At 55.7% G+C, this 14587-nt stretch overlaps 1 protein-coding gene across 1 annotated transcript; it reads left to right on the top strand.

Annotated features, from left to right (window-relative positions):
- Positions 1–36: 36 nt before the first annotated feature.
- Positions 37–13783, top strand: KCNK17 (potassium two pore domain channel subfamily K member 17). Its single transcript, XM_027958491.3, has 5 exons — positions 37–401; positions 3992–4106; positions 6563–6723; positions 7157–7331; positions 12854–13783. The coding sequence occupies exons 1-5, from the start codon at positions 123–125 to the stop codon at positions 13147–13149; spliced, it is 1026 nt and encodes a 341-aa protein (XP_027814292.1). The 5' UTR covers positions 37–122; the 3' UTR covers positions 13150–13783.
- The last annotated feature ends 804 nt before the right edge of the window (positions 13784–14587 follow it).

The following is a 14587-nucleotide window of genomic DNA, read 5'->3' as shown; positions in this document are numbered from 1 at the left end:
GCTGTCCCATTCCGCAGCACACACCTCCTCTGCTGAGAAAACGGGGCAGAGGCGCGCGTTGGCCAGAGAAGAGACCAGCCGAGCTCCTCCCTAGCCCTTCCTCTGCGCCTCGGTCCGGGTCCATGGCTCCCGACTCCCGCCACTCCGCCTCTCCCGCTAAGTGCGGAGGGAGAGCCTGGGATGCGAGCGAGCGCGGGGTCCCGGGCTGCGCGGTGCCGGTGCCGAGCACATTGCTCCTGCTGCTCGCCTACCTGACTTACCTGGTCCTGGGCACCTGCGTGTTTTGGTTGCTGGAGAGCCCCGCGGCGCACGATTCCAGCAAGAGATTCCAGCGCGACAAGTGGGCGCTGCTGCGGAACTTCACGTGTTTGGATGGCCCGGCGCTGGATTCGCTGATCCGGGTGAGGGGAGCGTCTGGGCGGCCCGGGAGCGGGGGCTCTGGCTTAGCGGAGCGCAAGGGCACGGGCGAAAGGGCACGGCCCGGCTCCGATCAGGGCACCGCCGGGAGCACTTCTCCGAAATAAAGTGGAAGGCACGGACGCGCGGACGACTGTGGGCGCGCGTTGCAGGGTGGAGACCAGCGTCCTGGGCTGGATGGACCCCAATGCAAAGACCCCGGCTCGGGCGAGAGAGATGCGCAGCGCGGCGCCATGAGCCCAGGGTTCGGGGCGAGAGGGCTAGACTCTCCAGATCGGGACCCTCCCTGTCTGGAGAGTTTCGTGGCGCACGCATCCAAATCTCGGGGTGAAGGCGATAGGGGGCGCACTGACGGGGTCCAGAGCTGGTGGGGCCCGACCGGGTCCGGGCAGCGTTAGGACAGAGCGGGCTGCTCAGATTGGGAGAAGGCAGGAGGGGTCCACCTGGGAACTCAGGGCACTGTGTTGGGTCGGACAGCGCGCGAAGGGCGAAGGGGCACCCGTGGCCCCTTCCACAGGAGACCCACGTGCGAATTTGAGACCTGGGGGCGGGGACAGCAGAGGGCGCTGGTCTGGTCTGATGATGAGTGAGCTGGCAGCAAGACCGTTGGAGGCTGGGAGGGCTGGGAGGAAAGTGGGTGCAGAGCGCTCTTATCCCCGCTGCCACACACACACACACACACACACACACACACACACACCGCCCCAGGTTAAGTGGAATGGGGCCGAGGTGCAGGAGCCAGGGGCCCGGGGACTTGAGGTGCGCAAAAAGAAAGCAGCAGACACAAGGACGTTCGGTGGCTGAACCCGGGTTTCTCCGAGTCTGAGGGCACGCACCGAGGGCCCGGAGGGTCTGCAGGGGTCGGCGGGTGGGAGGATGCAGAGGTCGTGGAGGGCAGAGACTGCTGAGGGGGTGGGGGAAGACTCAGCGGGGCGAGGGGAGGGGGGCAAGCAGGGGAGGGTTCTTCCAGGCCTCACGATGGGTGAAGGTCTCCTTCGACCCTGGGCTGGACGGAGAGCTGCTCCGATCTGACGCAAGAGTCCATCTCTGGGTCCCTGGCTTGGTCCATGAGCACAGACAGCTGCACCCAAGCCAGACATCCCTGCACTGCAATCCGGGTGCCTTTTCTGGCGAGGAAAGCAGGGCCTGTGTCCCAGAGCTGCCAGCCCAGAGCTGGTCCCCAGAAGGTAGCAGAGAAGTGTGTCTGGTGGCAAGGGCCAAGGGCACTGGAACGGAGGCGAAGTCCTGAGCCCTGGGCCTGGGCGGATGTGTCAGGCCTGGAACCCAGCAGGGGAAGGACTATCTCTGCTAAGAATCTCAGGTGACACCTCCAACCACTATCTCTAAACTTCTACAAATACAGACCGCCTAATCCTGGAGGCTGTGTGACACTCCCCTTGAAAAGGTGGCAAACTTCAATTACGAGCAGCCTGGCCCCCCAAAATGTGACAGTGATGGCAATGGGAATGGTAGGAAATACGTCTATGCAGCTCTTACTGTGTGTCAGGCTCTGTTCCTAGTGTGTGAACTAGCTCCAGCCCCACCTGTCTCACAGGTAGACGTCATTATTATCGTGCCCATTGTAGATATGGGGAAACCGAGGCTCAGAGAGATTTCATACGAAGGCACGGCTTCATAGTCAGGGCGCTGGGGCTCTCAACCACCATGAGGACTGCCTCGGTGCAGATCTGCATACGGGGGTGCTTCCCAAGTCTCCTGGCAGAGCTCTCATCTCTTCCCCTCCACCCACTTCCTGGTCACCTCCACTTCACCTCCTTCCTCAGCCCCCTGTGGCTTCAACCGTCCCCAGGAATACAGATGTGGTGTCTCAAACCCAGATCTCCCCAATGAGGGCAGACATGTTCATGTAACTTCCTGTTGTTGTCGTTCAGTTGCTAAGCTTTGTCCAACTCTTTGTGACCCTGTGGACTGGAGCATGCCAGGCCTCCCTGTCCCTCACCATCTCCCAGAGTTTACCCAGGTTCATGTCCGTTGAGTTGGTGATGCTATTCAACCATCTCATCCTCTCCCGCCCCCTTCTCCTCTTGCACCTTCCTAGCAGCCCTCAAATTCCCCCCAGGCCAAGAGTAAGCAGCTCTGCTCTTCCCTGCTCCGAATCTCTGCCCCCGCATCCACACACCTTCCGAATGCTCTTAGGTGCGTCCCTCACTACCCGCACCAAATAAGGCCAGAGCCCTGGGCTTCTGGGTACCTCCTCTCAGTGCCTCCTGGACACTCTGTGCCGGGAGGCAGGCCAGGCCCTCTCTGTCACTCACCCCTGCAGGACTCTCTCCTCTCCGGATCTGCCAGCATCTTCTGTGCTGCCAGCTGCCACGGAGAACACATACCTGTGCTTGCTCCCCTTTACTCAGTGACCTTGGGCGAGGCCTGCCACTCCATCCCCAGCCTGGCAGAGCCTCGCACGGCCTGGCTGCCAACTACCTTTCAGTCTCCCTAGTCTATATCCCAGACCCAGTCCTCCCTTCCAGCCTTTGCTCCTGTGGTCCTATTTCCCTAAATCTCCTTCTACCAAGAACAATCCTAGCTAACCCTCTACGAAGGCCCAACTAAAACATCACCCTCAGCCGCCTTCTCACATTTGTACAGAATGCTGGAGTTGATGACACACATTCTTTAAAGGATGTATGGAGGCAAAATAAGCACATTTCAGAAAATCGAGAATCATGGGGGAAAACACACATAATTCTTAATAAAACTGTATTTTGTGCTTTGGTACGTTAAAGAAAAACAGTCACCCTCCCCATGAAGTCTTCTGCCCCTACCCCCATCAGAATGCACACCCTTCCTATCCTGTATTTCTACAGCATTTATATTCATAATAATGATAATGATAGCAGTTGCTAACCTTAACCGTGTTTCAGGTACTCTTCTAAAACCTCAACAACTCTAGGAAGTGGGTGCTATTATTATTCCCGTTTTACAGAGAAAGAGACTGAGGCACAGAGAAGTTGGCTGTCTTGCCCAGAATCGGGTAGCTGCACTGTCTGGGCGCCTAAAGCTTCATGGACAACACTGTATCAAAGTTAGTTGAGTTTGGGGGCTTCACTGGCAATCCAGTGGTTATGACTGCATTTCCAATTCAAGGGCACAATTCCTAATCAGGGAGCTAAGATCCCACATGTTGATTGACATGGCCAAAAATATAGATAGATAATTCAAAAATTAAAAGAAACAAAGTTAAGTTTGGCTTTGTCCCACTGAAAACTGAGGTCATGTCTCTTTCATCTTCAGCTCCCCTGATGCCTCACATACAGGTCCTGACCAGGGCTTGTTGCAAAAATGAGAGTGAACAGGAGTGAAAACAAATGGAGTTCTCCCAGCCAGGGCAATACCGGGGGCTGATCTGGGCTCCAGGGTGGACAGGGGAAGGAGCTGGCCCCATGCTCCCTACCCTGGGGAGGCCCTGGTTGGACAGGAAGAGACTCCTTCCCTCGGACAGGCTGGGATCAGAGTGGTTACAAGGACGGTCGTGTGTGTGTATGTGTGTATGTGTTTGGGTGCAGGGGCCCCATTGCCCCAGAAAGCCTGGTGGTCACTACAGCCTCTCCCCTAGGGCATCATCGAGGCATACAAAAATGGGGACATCGTCCTTGGCAACACCACCAGCATGGGACGCTGGGAGTTCGTGGGCTCCTTCTTCTTCTCCGTGTCCACCATCACCACCATCGGTAAGAGAAGGATGGGGTCAGGGAGGGGTGCTGGGGAGGGTGCCCTCGCCTGAGAGACCGGGGACCAGCTACTTTCGGAGGCGTTTCTAGGACCTCAAGCACAGTCAGGTTGAGCAGCCTGGACACCGCCTGGGAGCAGAACCTTGGTCTTATGGAAGATGTGCTGAATCGGCTCCTGCCCTCCACCCAGGTTCCGGGAAGGTTTGTGAGGTGCTGCCCTGGGGGTTTCTGCTACACAACCTTTCAGGAGGCAGAGGGTCCCCTGTGTAGCGGTAAAACCCCTCTGGACATTCTGGTCTGCTCAGTCAAACCCACCTACACAGCCTGGAAGGGCGGCAGGATGGGGTGCGGGAGAATAAGGGGAACGCAGGAAGGAAGGAGGGACAGAACCCTCTGTCTCAGCCTTGGGCAAGGTGGCCACTGCCAGAGGCCTCCCCCCAGCTCACTAAGGCACCTCCTCAGCCCCATCACCATCCTCCCCAAGCCCCTCTCCTCCCCAACACACAGGGACGCCCGAATAGTTCTCACTCCCATTTCTCTGGCCCCGTCCTCAGGAGAGCAGAGGCGAAACTTGTCCTAGGAGGGTGTCTGGGGGCTGTTGTTTGGAGAAGAGTGGCCTAGACCCCTCCAACTCTACACCCAGGAGATAACTCAGTGGGGCTGCCCCATTAACCAGCCCACCGCTCCGCCCCGGCGCTGGCATGACACCATACTCACCACCAGGTGGCAGGCTGACCCCACTGGTGGCTACTGCTACCTCCTCCAGCCAGGATGCTGGCCCCAGGAACCAGGATCCCAGCCACCGCCACTACCACCTCGCCCCACCCGACCCCCTGCCGCCCTTTCCTCCCCAGAGTGGAGCTAAGCAGATGCACCCAGAGGACTCTCTCAGTTCAGTCGCTCAGTCGTGTCCAACTCTTTGCGACCCCATGAATCGCAGCATGCCAGGCCTCCCTGTCCATCACCAACTCCTGGAGTTCACTCAAACTCACATCCATAGAGTCAGTGATGCCATCCAGCCATCTCATCCTTTGTCGTGCCCTTTTCCTCCTGCCCCCAGTCCCTCCCAGCATCAGAGTCTTTTCCAATGAATCAACTCTTTGCATGAGGTGGCCAAAGTACTGTAGTTTCAGCTTTAGCATCATTCCTTCCAAAGTACACCCAGGGCTGATCTCCTTTAGGATGGACTGGTTGGATCTCCTTGCAGTCCAAGGGACTCTCAAGAGTCTTCTCCAACACCACAGTTCAAAAGCATCAATTCTTCAGCGCTCAGCCTTCTTCACAGTCCAACTCTCACATCCATACATGACCATAGGAAAAACCATAGCCTTGACTAGACGGACCTTTGTTGACAAAGTAATGTCTCTGCTTTTGAATATGCTATCTAGGTTGGTCATAACTTTTCTTCCAAGGAGTAAGCGTCTTTTGATTTCATGGCTGCAGTCACTATCTGCAGTGATTTTGGAGCCCAAAAAGATAAAGTCTGACACTGTTTCCACTGTTTCCCCATCTATTTGCCATGAAGTGATGGGACCGGATGCCATGATCTTCGTTTTCTGAATGTTGAGCTTTAAGCCAACTTTTTCACTATCCTCTTTCACTTTCGACTCTCTATCTGGCTTTAAATTAGACAATACTTCTTGGAAGCAGATCTCAGGCTACCCGGGGACTTGTGTAGTCCTCCACCATGAAACAAGCATGCTTGGGAGGCCCCTTGATTCCACGGGCCCCAGAAGGATGAGGCAGGATGGTGTTTATTCATCCTTACACCCCAGGGGGTCTAGCATAAGCCTGGCATACCGTGGGCACTCAACGAATGCTGACTTGTTAATAAATTCCAAAATACCCATTCCACCAGCATTCCCTGAGCTCCAGAGCAGGAGGGGCTGCGGATGTAGTCGCTGTGGTCCAGGCCTCCCGGGTGTGCAGGATGCCCTCATCTCTGAGCCCCACACCCCCACACCCCCTGCCCCAGGCCCACCTGATTCAGAGGTTCGCAGCCTCTCTGCCCAGCTCTACCATCCCCAACGTGGACTCTGTCCCTCTCCCTTCTCTCCACTTGGTATAGCCCTAAAACTGTCTGGGCCAGCTCTGAGTGGGAGGAGGGCCCTGGGGCTCAGCATCCTTCTGTCCCTAACCCTAACCCTAACCCGTGTCCCCCTCCCGTGTCCCTCTGCCCGCCCAGGGAGGGAAGAAGCGAATGGAGAACAAACGGGATTCTCACGTTTTATGGTGCAAACACCGTCCCTCCTAGAGCTTTGGTCTTCCAGTCTGCAGGTCTGGGGCATGACCTCCATGGGAAGGGAGGCTAAGGCCGGGCTGAGGGAAGGATGTGTCGGTCCCTGCACAGTGCCCGGGAAGGGCATCCCAGCTGCCGCGTCCCATCTGTAGCAATGGTAGAACCAGGGCCCCTGAGGATGGAAAGGCTCCCTGAAGTGTCCCCTTTTTGCCCTCAGGCTACGGGAACCTGAGCCCCCGCACGATGGCCGCCCGGCTCTTCTGCATCTTCTTTGCTCTCGTGGGGATCCCGCTCAACCTCATGGTGCTCAACCGCCTGGGGCACTGCCTGCAGCAGGGTGTACACCGCTGTGCTCACAGGCTGGGGGGCGCCTGGAAGGTGAGGGGGCCGTGGGGGCCGCCACTGCCACCTGGAGGGAGAGTCTCTGGTAGAAAAGGATGGCAGTCAGGGGTGCCCCAGAGGGTGGGTCACTGGTGGAAGCAGAAGGTCTTTCTGGAAATCAGGGTTCCTGATGGGAGAGTAGTGGGATTGGGGGGTCACTGCCCAGAATAGGGGGGGTCTTCAGTAACAAAGGGGCATCAGTGGGGAGACAGGAAAGGCACGAGGCAGCCAAGCCCTTTTCAGAAGCCCGGAGAACACGCACTGGTGGAGAAGACCCAAGGGCACCTCCCTCCTTACCCAGGGGAGTGCTAGCCCTGTCTGCAGCTCAGTACCCCCCAGGCTATCTGCCCGACCCCACTCCACCATCCCACGGCTGCACATGTCGGGCAGAACTAGCCTCACAGGGGCTGGGCACCGTGTGCACCCACAGGACCCGGCCAAGGCCCGGTGGCTGGCGGGCTCCAGCGCCCTCCTGTCGGGCCTCCTGCTTTTCCTGCTGCTGCCCCCGCTGCTCTTCAACCACATGGAAGGCTGGACCTACGTGGAGGGCTTCTACTTCTCCTTCATCACCCTCAGCACCGTGGGCTTCGGTGACTACGTGATTGGTGAGACGCGAGGGGCACCTGCACGCATCTGCTAGCAGCCCGCATCCCAGGGGCGTGCCCAGCCCCATGGGGTGTGGGGACCCAAAGTCCAGAGCACACAGGCTTAGTTTGGCTGGTTCAGCCTGCCTTTGTGGTGTGATGGGGTTAAGACCGCCCAGCTAAAAGTGACAGCTGGAGTTTGAACCCAGCGCCTCGGGCTGTAAGCCACATTTCTAGTCATTCCGAGGAAGCTGAGGATCCCACAGGGTCCCCTATTATTTTTAAAGCTTATCAGAAAAGGGGGGGCTCTGGGTCCCCTCCCCCATCCATCTTTGGCCAGGGCCTCTCTCATTCACCTCTCCCACACTTCACCTTGCCCCACAAAATGCCAGCTTCTTACTATCCCTGGGTTGAGGGCCACGTTGCCCCCATCACAGTATAGGGGTGTCTGGCAGGAGAGCATTGGAGCATCAGAAAACCCCAGCCTCTTGCAGCCCCCAGTCAGCCTCCAAACTCTTGCGTATCAGCAAGAAAGGGCTGTGTGGTCCAGAGTGTCCAGGGTGGGGTTTATTCGACGGTCATCACTCATCGTGGGCAAGGTAAGGGCCCAGAAGCAACTGTCCTCTCAGAACAGAGCCCGGTGGGTGCCCAGCAGGGGGCAGCAGAGGGGCATTCAGTGGGCGCAGGGGCAGCCCCATCCCCCTTCACTCCCTGCCCTAAAGGGTCACCAAACGAGCAGTGGCCCCCAGCACCACCACACGCAGGCCTCAGGCGGGCTTTGTGCCCCCACTCCCATCAATGATCCTAAACCGGGGAGGAGTACCTTTTCTCCTTCAGAGAAAGACAGAACCCAGCCTGGAATACAGAAATGAGGTCCCGGGACTTCCTTGGGGGCCTAGTGGCTAGACTCCGTGCTCTCAATGCCAGGGGCCCGGGTTTCATCTAGTTCTGGTCAGGGAACTAGATCCCGCGTGCCACAGCTAAGACTCAGTGCAGCCAAATACGTAGATAAATTTAATAAAAGAAGAAATGAGGTCCTACCAAAGTAACAAACAGCTAGCCCATTAAGAGTAATGATTGTCACTGCATTTTACTGAGGAGGAAGATGACGCTCAGAGAGGCCAAATCATTTGCCTGCGATCACACAGCTAGTAGGACACGAATTCTGACCTGTTTGCCTCCAAGAACTCTTACCCTTTCCGGACGGCCTCCCATAACCCCCATCTGGGCCGCAGTGTTCCTGTCTGTAAAACAAGGGGCTGGGCCGGGTGATGGCCAGCACCTTCTGGCCTGTGGTCGGGGCCCGCTTCCCTGCACCTCTCCATCCCAAGGGTCCAGTGTCGGCGCCTCATACTGCCCCTTCCAGGTGTCCCCCATCCTGGAAGGGACGCTGTTGCTCTGGAAGGAAGTCTTTGGGATGGTTTCCTCCAAGTGAGTCATGCTTCCACTCCTGGGCCCAGAGGAGAAATGTGTCTGAGGAGAGGTGACGCCAGTGTCCCCAAGGCCTCATCTGCCCCCCAAACACACACACACACACACACACACACACACGTGCAGCTCAGAGAATGAGTTCTGGATCTGTCCTCTCCTCTCTGTTCCCACTGCCGTTTCCCTAGTCTAGGCAGGGCCATTGCATATGGCTGGTTGGACAGGTTGGGCACTGCACAACCCTAAGTGGTTGCCATTCACACAGAGCACAAAGAGAAGGGCACCCATGGACTGGCACAACCACTGTCCTTGTGCCCCTTTGGCTCTTATGACCTTTAAAAATGACAAGCTCTGGAACGTCCCTGGCTGTCCAGTGGTGAAGACTCTGTGCTTCCCATGTGAGGCCTTAGTTCGATCCCTTCTTGGGGAACTAAGATCCCACATGCAGTGGGGGCCAGCCGAAAAAAAAAAAAAAATTCACGCTACCTGCCCAGCTCCTCTGAAAACCTCAGGGCTTCCTGTAGTCGTTCTGGCACCCTCCCACCAACTCTCCCCCCTACCCCAGGGCTCAAAGGATGAAACTCAGAACTTGCCCCAGTTTTAAACCCACAAGTCCTTGTTCTCTGAGGGTGCCCAGTGCAAAAAGCGGGGAAGAGAAATGGGAATGGGACCCCTAACTACAGTCTCTTGGTGCCCACTGATCACTAGGGCTCCAGAGGTCGGTCCTAGGTGGGAAGAGCTGACAGTAGGCTCCTTAGAAGCATGTCTGGACAAACCTCTGTGAGTTGTTAGGACGCTCTGTGAGGCTCTGTGAGGCTGTCCCGAGGCCCCATGGTCCCCTGAGGGAAGGCAGGGCCATGGGGAGGGGGCAGGCATCTCTAGACATGGCACCCTGGAAAGAGGAGACAAGGTCTCTGCCACCACTGCGGGAGCAGGGGCTTGGGAGGTGGGCAGCGACCTCCACACAGCCATCTCTGCAGGAGTGAGGAGGGCTGACCAGAGGGTCCCTGCTGCCCTGTGAGCCACCCTATGGGGACTGACAGGGCAGGGAGGCTGGTGTGTGGGGTGCAGGCCCCCCAGAGCCTCCTTCCACCACATGCTTTGACTGAGAAGGCCTGGTATGAACCCATGAGGGCCCTTTAAGTCCACAGGGGTGCTGGGCAGACCACAGCCATGGAGTGGCAATGGGCAGCTCTGTCCCCTGCACCACACACTTTTCCTTCTGCAGCCGTCTCAGTGCCTCCTGACAAGTGACCACATGTGCCCTCATTTGCCCTCTCTGTGAGAACACACAGCTCTGGCTTGAGGCTACTGCAACTGGACTGGTCAGAAGTGTATTTCCTGGGCACCCACGTCCAGTGGGGAAGCGGGGAGCTCAGAGTGGAGAGGGAGGCAGGGCCTGGTCACATAGAGAGCTCTCTCAGGCTGAGTCATGAATTTTGGACTCTGTCCTAAGACTACAGGAAAGTTCTGCAGGTTTTCAGAGGAGCTGGGTAGGTGACATGATAGTACCTGTAATTCTTAAAGGTCGTAGAGCCTAGTGGAGACAAGGACAGAGGCCATACCAGGTCCACGAGCACATCTTTCCTGTGCTGGGTGTGAATGGCAGCCCTTTAGGGTTGTGCAGTGTCCAGCCTGCACAACCAGCCCCCCTCTGCCTCATCGACAGCCCCAGAGAGGAGAAAGAAGTTGATGAAAGTCATAGTGCAAGCAAGCCAAGGACAGGTCTAGGATAGACTCCCAAGCTAGGGATCCTCATATGCACATGTTCTGGAATCTTCCATAGCTGAGAGGGAACAATCCACCTTCACCTATTCCCCATGTCTTTCAGCCCTCCTTGTCCTCTAGGGACAGGGTCAAACCCCTTCCTCAGATGGGAATGCTGAGGTCCACCACCTGGACTCTGGGCCTCCACTGTCCCATGTCAGCAGCCACAGGGGTGTTGTCTTCAGAGCCGTTCCTCCTGCGCGAATGCTGCAGTCAGAGCAGCCCCCAGGCCCCGGCCGCTTGCTCCTCCTTGGCCCTGCAGCCAGCCCCCACGGCCCCCAGTTGCATTTGCAACTCCGTTGAGCGCCTTGCCAGCTGCCAGGTCTCCTGCTGCTTATGATTTTGGCTAAAGAAAAAATGAAATAAGAAGGGAGGAGAACACCTCCTCCCCTCCACTGACAGGAGCAAGCCAAGCCAACGGGTCCCTGGGGGCAGAGAGCTGGCTCACAGCTGCTGTCATCTGGGACCGCCAGCGGAATCGTGGCCTCCTAACCCAATCAGCGTAATCCAATCCGGGCTGCTGCCAGGTGGTGATGTCAGGTCGAGGGCTGTGCGCTCATCCCTGAGCTGGGACCCAGGAGATCCGTCCAGGCTGGGGAAGACAGCAAGGATCAGTGGTGTTGGGGCCCGCAGGACAGAATGGGAAGTGAACAGAGGTCAGAGAAATAAAAGGCCAGGTCTCTGCCCTTTGAGCAGTCTTGTTCTGATGAGGGAGATAAGACAGACCCCCGGGACAGAGGGAAGAACTAAGTTATGAGCAGCCTCTTATATATATAATTTTATTTACTTTTAAATTTCTTTTTGGCTGTGCTGGGTCTTCGTTGCTGTGAGGCTACTCTCTAGTTGCTGTGCGGGCTTCTCATTTCGGTGGCTTCTCTTGCTGCTGAGCATAGGCTCTAGGGCGCTTGGGCTTCAGTAGCTGCAGTTCCCAGACTCTAGGGCACAGGCTCAGTAACTGTGGTGCTCGGGCTTACTTGCTCTGCAGCATGTGGTATCTTCCCAGCCCCAGGAGTGAACCCTCATCTCCTGCTTTGGCAGGCGGATTCTTTACCGCTGAGCCAACAGGGAAGCCCTACCTAAGCCTCACAGGGAGCTCCATCTGTTCTCTCCTTCAGTTGCTCCTTATGCAGTCCTGATCTGTGGGGCTTCAAAGGTGAGAAAACCAGTTACCTGACTACAGATCTTGCATGCCAGGCACCATTCTGAGCACCTTGCGATATGAACCATATGATAATCACAACAGTCCTAGAAAGTGGACCCTCTTATTGTCCCCGTTTTATAGATGAGGAAGCTGAGGCCCAGAGAGAGTAAGTAACTTACCTGGCCGAGGGCTGTGAGAGAGGGTAACACAGAGGCTCAGTCTAGTCTCTGAGCTGGGATCTGAAGGGTGAGGAAATGAAGAGCTTTCTCAACTGCGAGGACAGCGAGTGCAAAAGCCCTGGGGCAGGAAGGTTGATAGATGGAGAAACGGGAAGGACCAGAGTGACCGGAGCACAGTGCTCAAGAGGGAGAGACGTGCAAATCCAGTCTGGAGAAGTAGATGGTGGGCACTGGGATGAGAATGTAGGACCTATCTAAAAGCCAGTGAAGTCACTGTCGTGTCCAACTCTTTGCGACCCCATGGACTGTAGCCCACCAGGCTCCTCTGTCCATGGAATTTTTCAGGCAAGAGTACTGGAGTGGATTGCCATTTCCTTCTCCAGGGGAACTTCTTGACCCAGAGATCGAACCCGGGTCTCCTGCTTTGCAGGCAGACGCTTTACCATCTGAGCCACCAGGGAATCCCAAGGAGAAATTATTGTCCCCATTTCACAGGCAAAGGACATTCAGGCAGATGACAGTCACCCAGCTAGTGAGAATTGAGCCTGGATACAAACCCCAGCAGTTCCATTTCTTCTTCCTAAAGCTGCCGGCAAGCTGCCTTTCCTTTGAGAAAACCAAACATAGAAACAGGCAAACCACAGAGCAGGTATTACACACTCTTGGAGGATTTCCTATGACACAGTTTCTGATTCAGTGATCTGGAATGGAATCCAGACCATTCGCACTTCTAACAAACTCCCAAGTGATGCTGATGGTGCTGGTCCACAGGCCCCACTTTGAGAACCACTGGGATAGAGTATAAGCAGAGTCCTTCAGAAAGACAAAGGGGAATTTTAGGTCAAAACTCTAGGAGTTAATCCAGGGAGGCTTCCTAGAATCTAGGGAGGTGATCCCAACAATCTCAAACCAGTTTGGACCTCCCACGTTCTGTTTATACAAACAAAGCCGTGTGTGTCTGTTTCTGTTTGGGGAACTTGGCCCTGACTTTCCCAGGTCTGCATCCTCTGACCTTGCTTCTCCCTCAGGAATGAACCCCTCCCGGAACTACCCTCTGTGGTACCAGAACACAGTGTCACTCTGGATCCTCTTTGGGATGGCATGGCTCGCCTTGATCATCAAACTGATCCTCTCCTTACTGGAGGCTCCACGAGAATCATACTCCTGCTATCCTCAGAGTTCTGAGGGGAACTTCAAGCCCCGAAGCTGGAGGCAGGCCCTGGATGAGGAAGCAGGACCCCACTCCCCACAGCCAAGCTGCTCTCCAGAGGGACAGCACCCAGAACCTTCTACTCAAGTCTCATGCTGCAGAAAGGACAGCTAGCTGTATTCCAGCATTTGTTCCACTTTCTTCTTCAGCAAGAAGATTATTGATTTTAAGCTCAGCATAAGACCACCCACACTAAAGTTTACAGTTTTTGGTCTTCCCTTGAAGCTAGGTGCAGCTATATGATTAAATTTTATCCAGTGGGATATACAGAGAGGTGGCTCAGACGGTAAAGTGTCTGTCTACAATGCAGGAGCCCCAGGTTCAATCCCTGGGTTGGGAAGATCCCTTGGAGAAGGAAATGGCAATCCACTCCAGCACTATTGCCTGGAAAATCCCATGGACTGAGGAACCTGGTAGGCTACAGTCCATGAGGTCGCAAAGAGTCGGACACGACTGAGCAACTTCACATTCACGTCCACATTCACGTTCAATCTGTGTGACTTACGGATGTGACTTATAGTGTGCAGAGGGTGCTCCTCTTTACCACTCCCTTCTAGCTGGCTGCAGTGGTGGCTGGAGCTCTGTTGCACCATGAGTTGGAGGCCATGTTTGAGATTGGTGACACAATGAAATAGAAGGAGCCTGGATTCTTGACGTTTACAGAGCCACCATAACAAACCTGGACTGAATTCCACCAGACTTCATTTATATAAGAGAGAAAGAAAAATTGAGATTTTTTAAAACCCTATGAATTGCGTTTTTCTGTCACTCATAACCAAATCTAATTCTAACCCCAGGTGACACATGTACCCAGAGGCAAAGGCAGCTTCTGAGATTGGAGCATATTAGAGAAATCACTCCCTCCCCAGGTGGATTTGCCTCAGACAGGAGGAAGGAATGGATTGAGGCCTGCAGTGCAGGCTCCCCACAGCCCCAGAGACCTTCCAGGTAAATTCATTACAGATTTGCAGATACCTCTCAGGGCTCATACAGGCAGCAGGCAACTGGTCCCAGTTTGGCTGCTAATTCTTGCTCAGTCACTCACTACATCACAGAAAAGCCCAGAACAGGCCAGTGGGCTCCTCCTGACTCAACCTGCCCCACTGCATTTGAAGGTTCCAACCATCGTTTGTAAAGCCAGGTAGAGTTTGCAGAGGTCATTTCTGTTTGCAAAGCATGTCACCCTAAGCATTTCTATCTCTCACTCAGGGTTGCTATTAAGGCAGCACAGAGCTGTGTGGTCCCCACTACACCTAGAAACCCAAGCCCAGCCAGGAGCCCCTGGCAGTACCAACCAGCACCTGCAGGTTACCTGGGGCAGCTGGGTCCTTGGTCTCAGTGGGCACCTGCAAGTCTGCTCCCCTCCACCATCCTATAGATAGCATCACAAGGACCTAGGGTTGCTCCATGTAGCTCCTCCCTATGGGCAAACCCCTCAGCCTCAGAGCCCTGGTGGGACTGGGTCAGAGGCAGCCTCTTGGCCGAGTAAGAAGGAAGGGTTGTTACACCATACAGCTTGCCCCATCTGGCCTGGGCCAAAGTGGACCAAGGC

Source organism: Ovis aries, chromosome 20, assembly GCF_016772045.2.
Source record: "Ovis aries strain OAR_USU_Benz2616 breed Rambouillet chromosome 20, ARS-UI_Ramb_v3.0, whole genome shotgun sequence".
Classification (NCBI taxonomy): Eukaryota; Metazoa; Chordata; class Mammalia; order Artiodactyla; family Bovidae; genus Ovis; species Ovis aries.
This window is presented reverse-complemented; position numbering and strand designations above follow the sequence as displayed.

Coding starts and splice junctions, on each gene's coding strand:
- KCNK17 (XM_027958491.3), top strand. CDS start 123: ATGGCTCCCGACTCCCGCCACTCCGCCTCTCCCGCTAAGTGCGGAGGG. Junction 6,724..7,156: donor GGCTGGGGGGCGCCTGGAAG/GTGAGGGGGCCG, acceptor GTGCACCCACAG/GACCCGGCCAAGGCCCGGTG. Junction 7,332..12,853: donor CTTCGGTGACTACGTGATTG/GTGAGACGCGAG, acceptor CTTCTCCCTCAG/GAATGAACCCCTCCCGGAAC.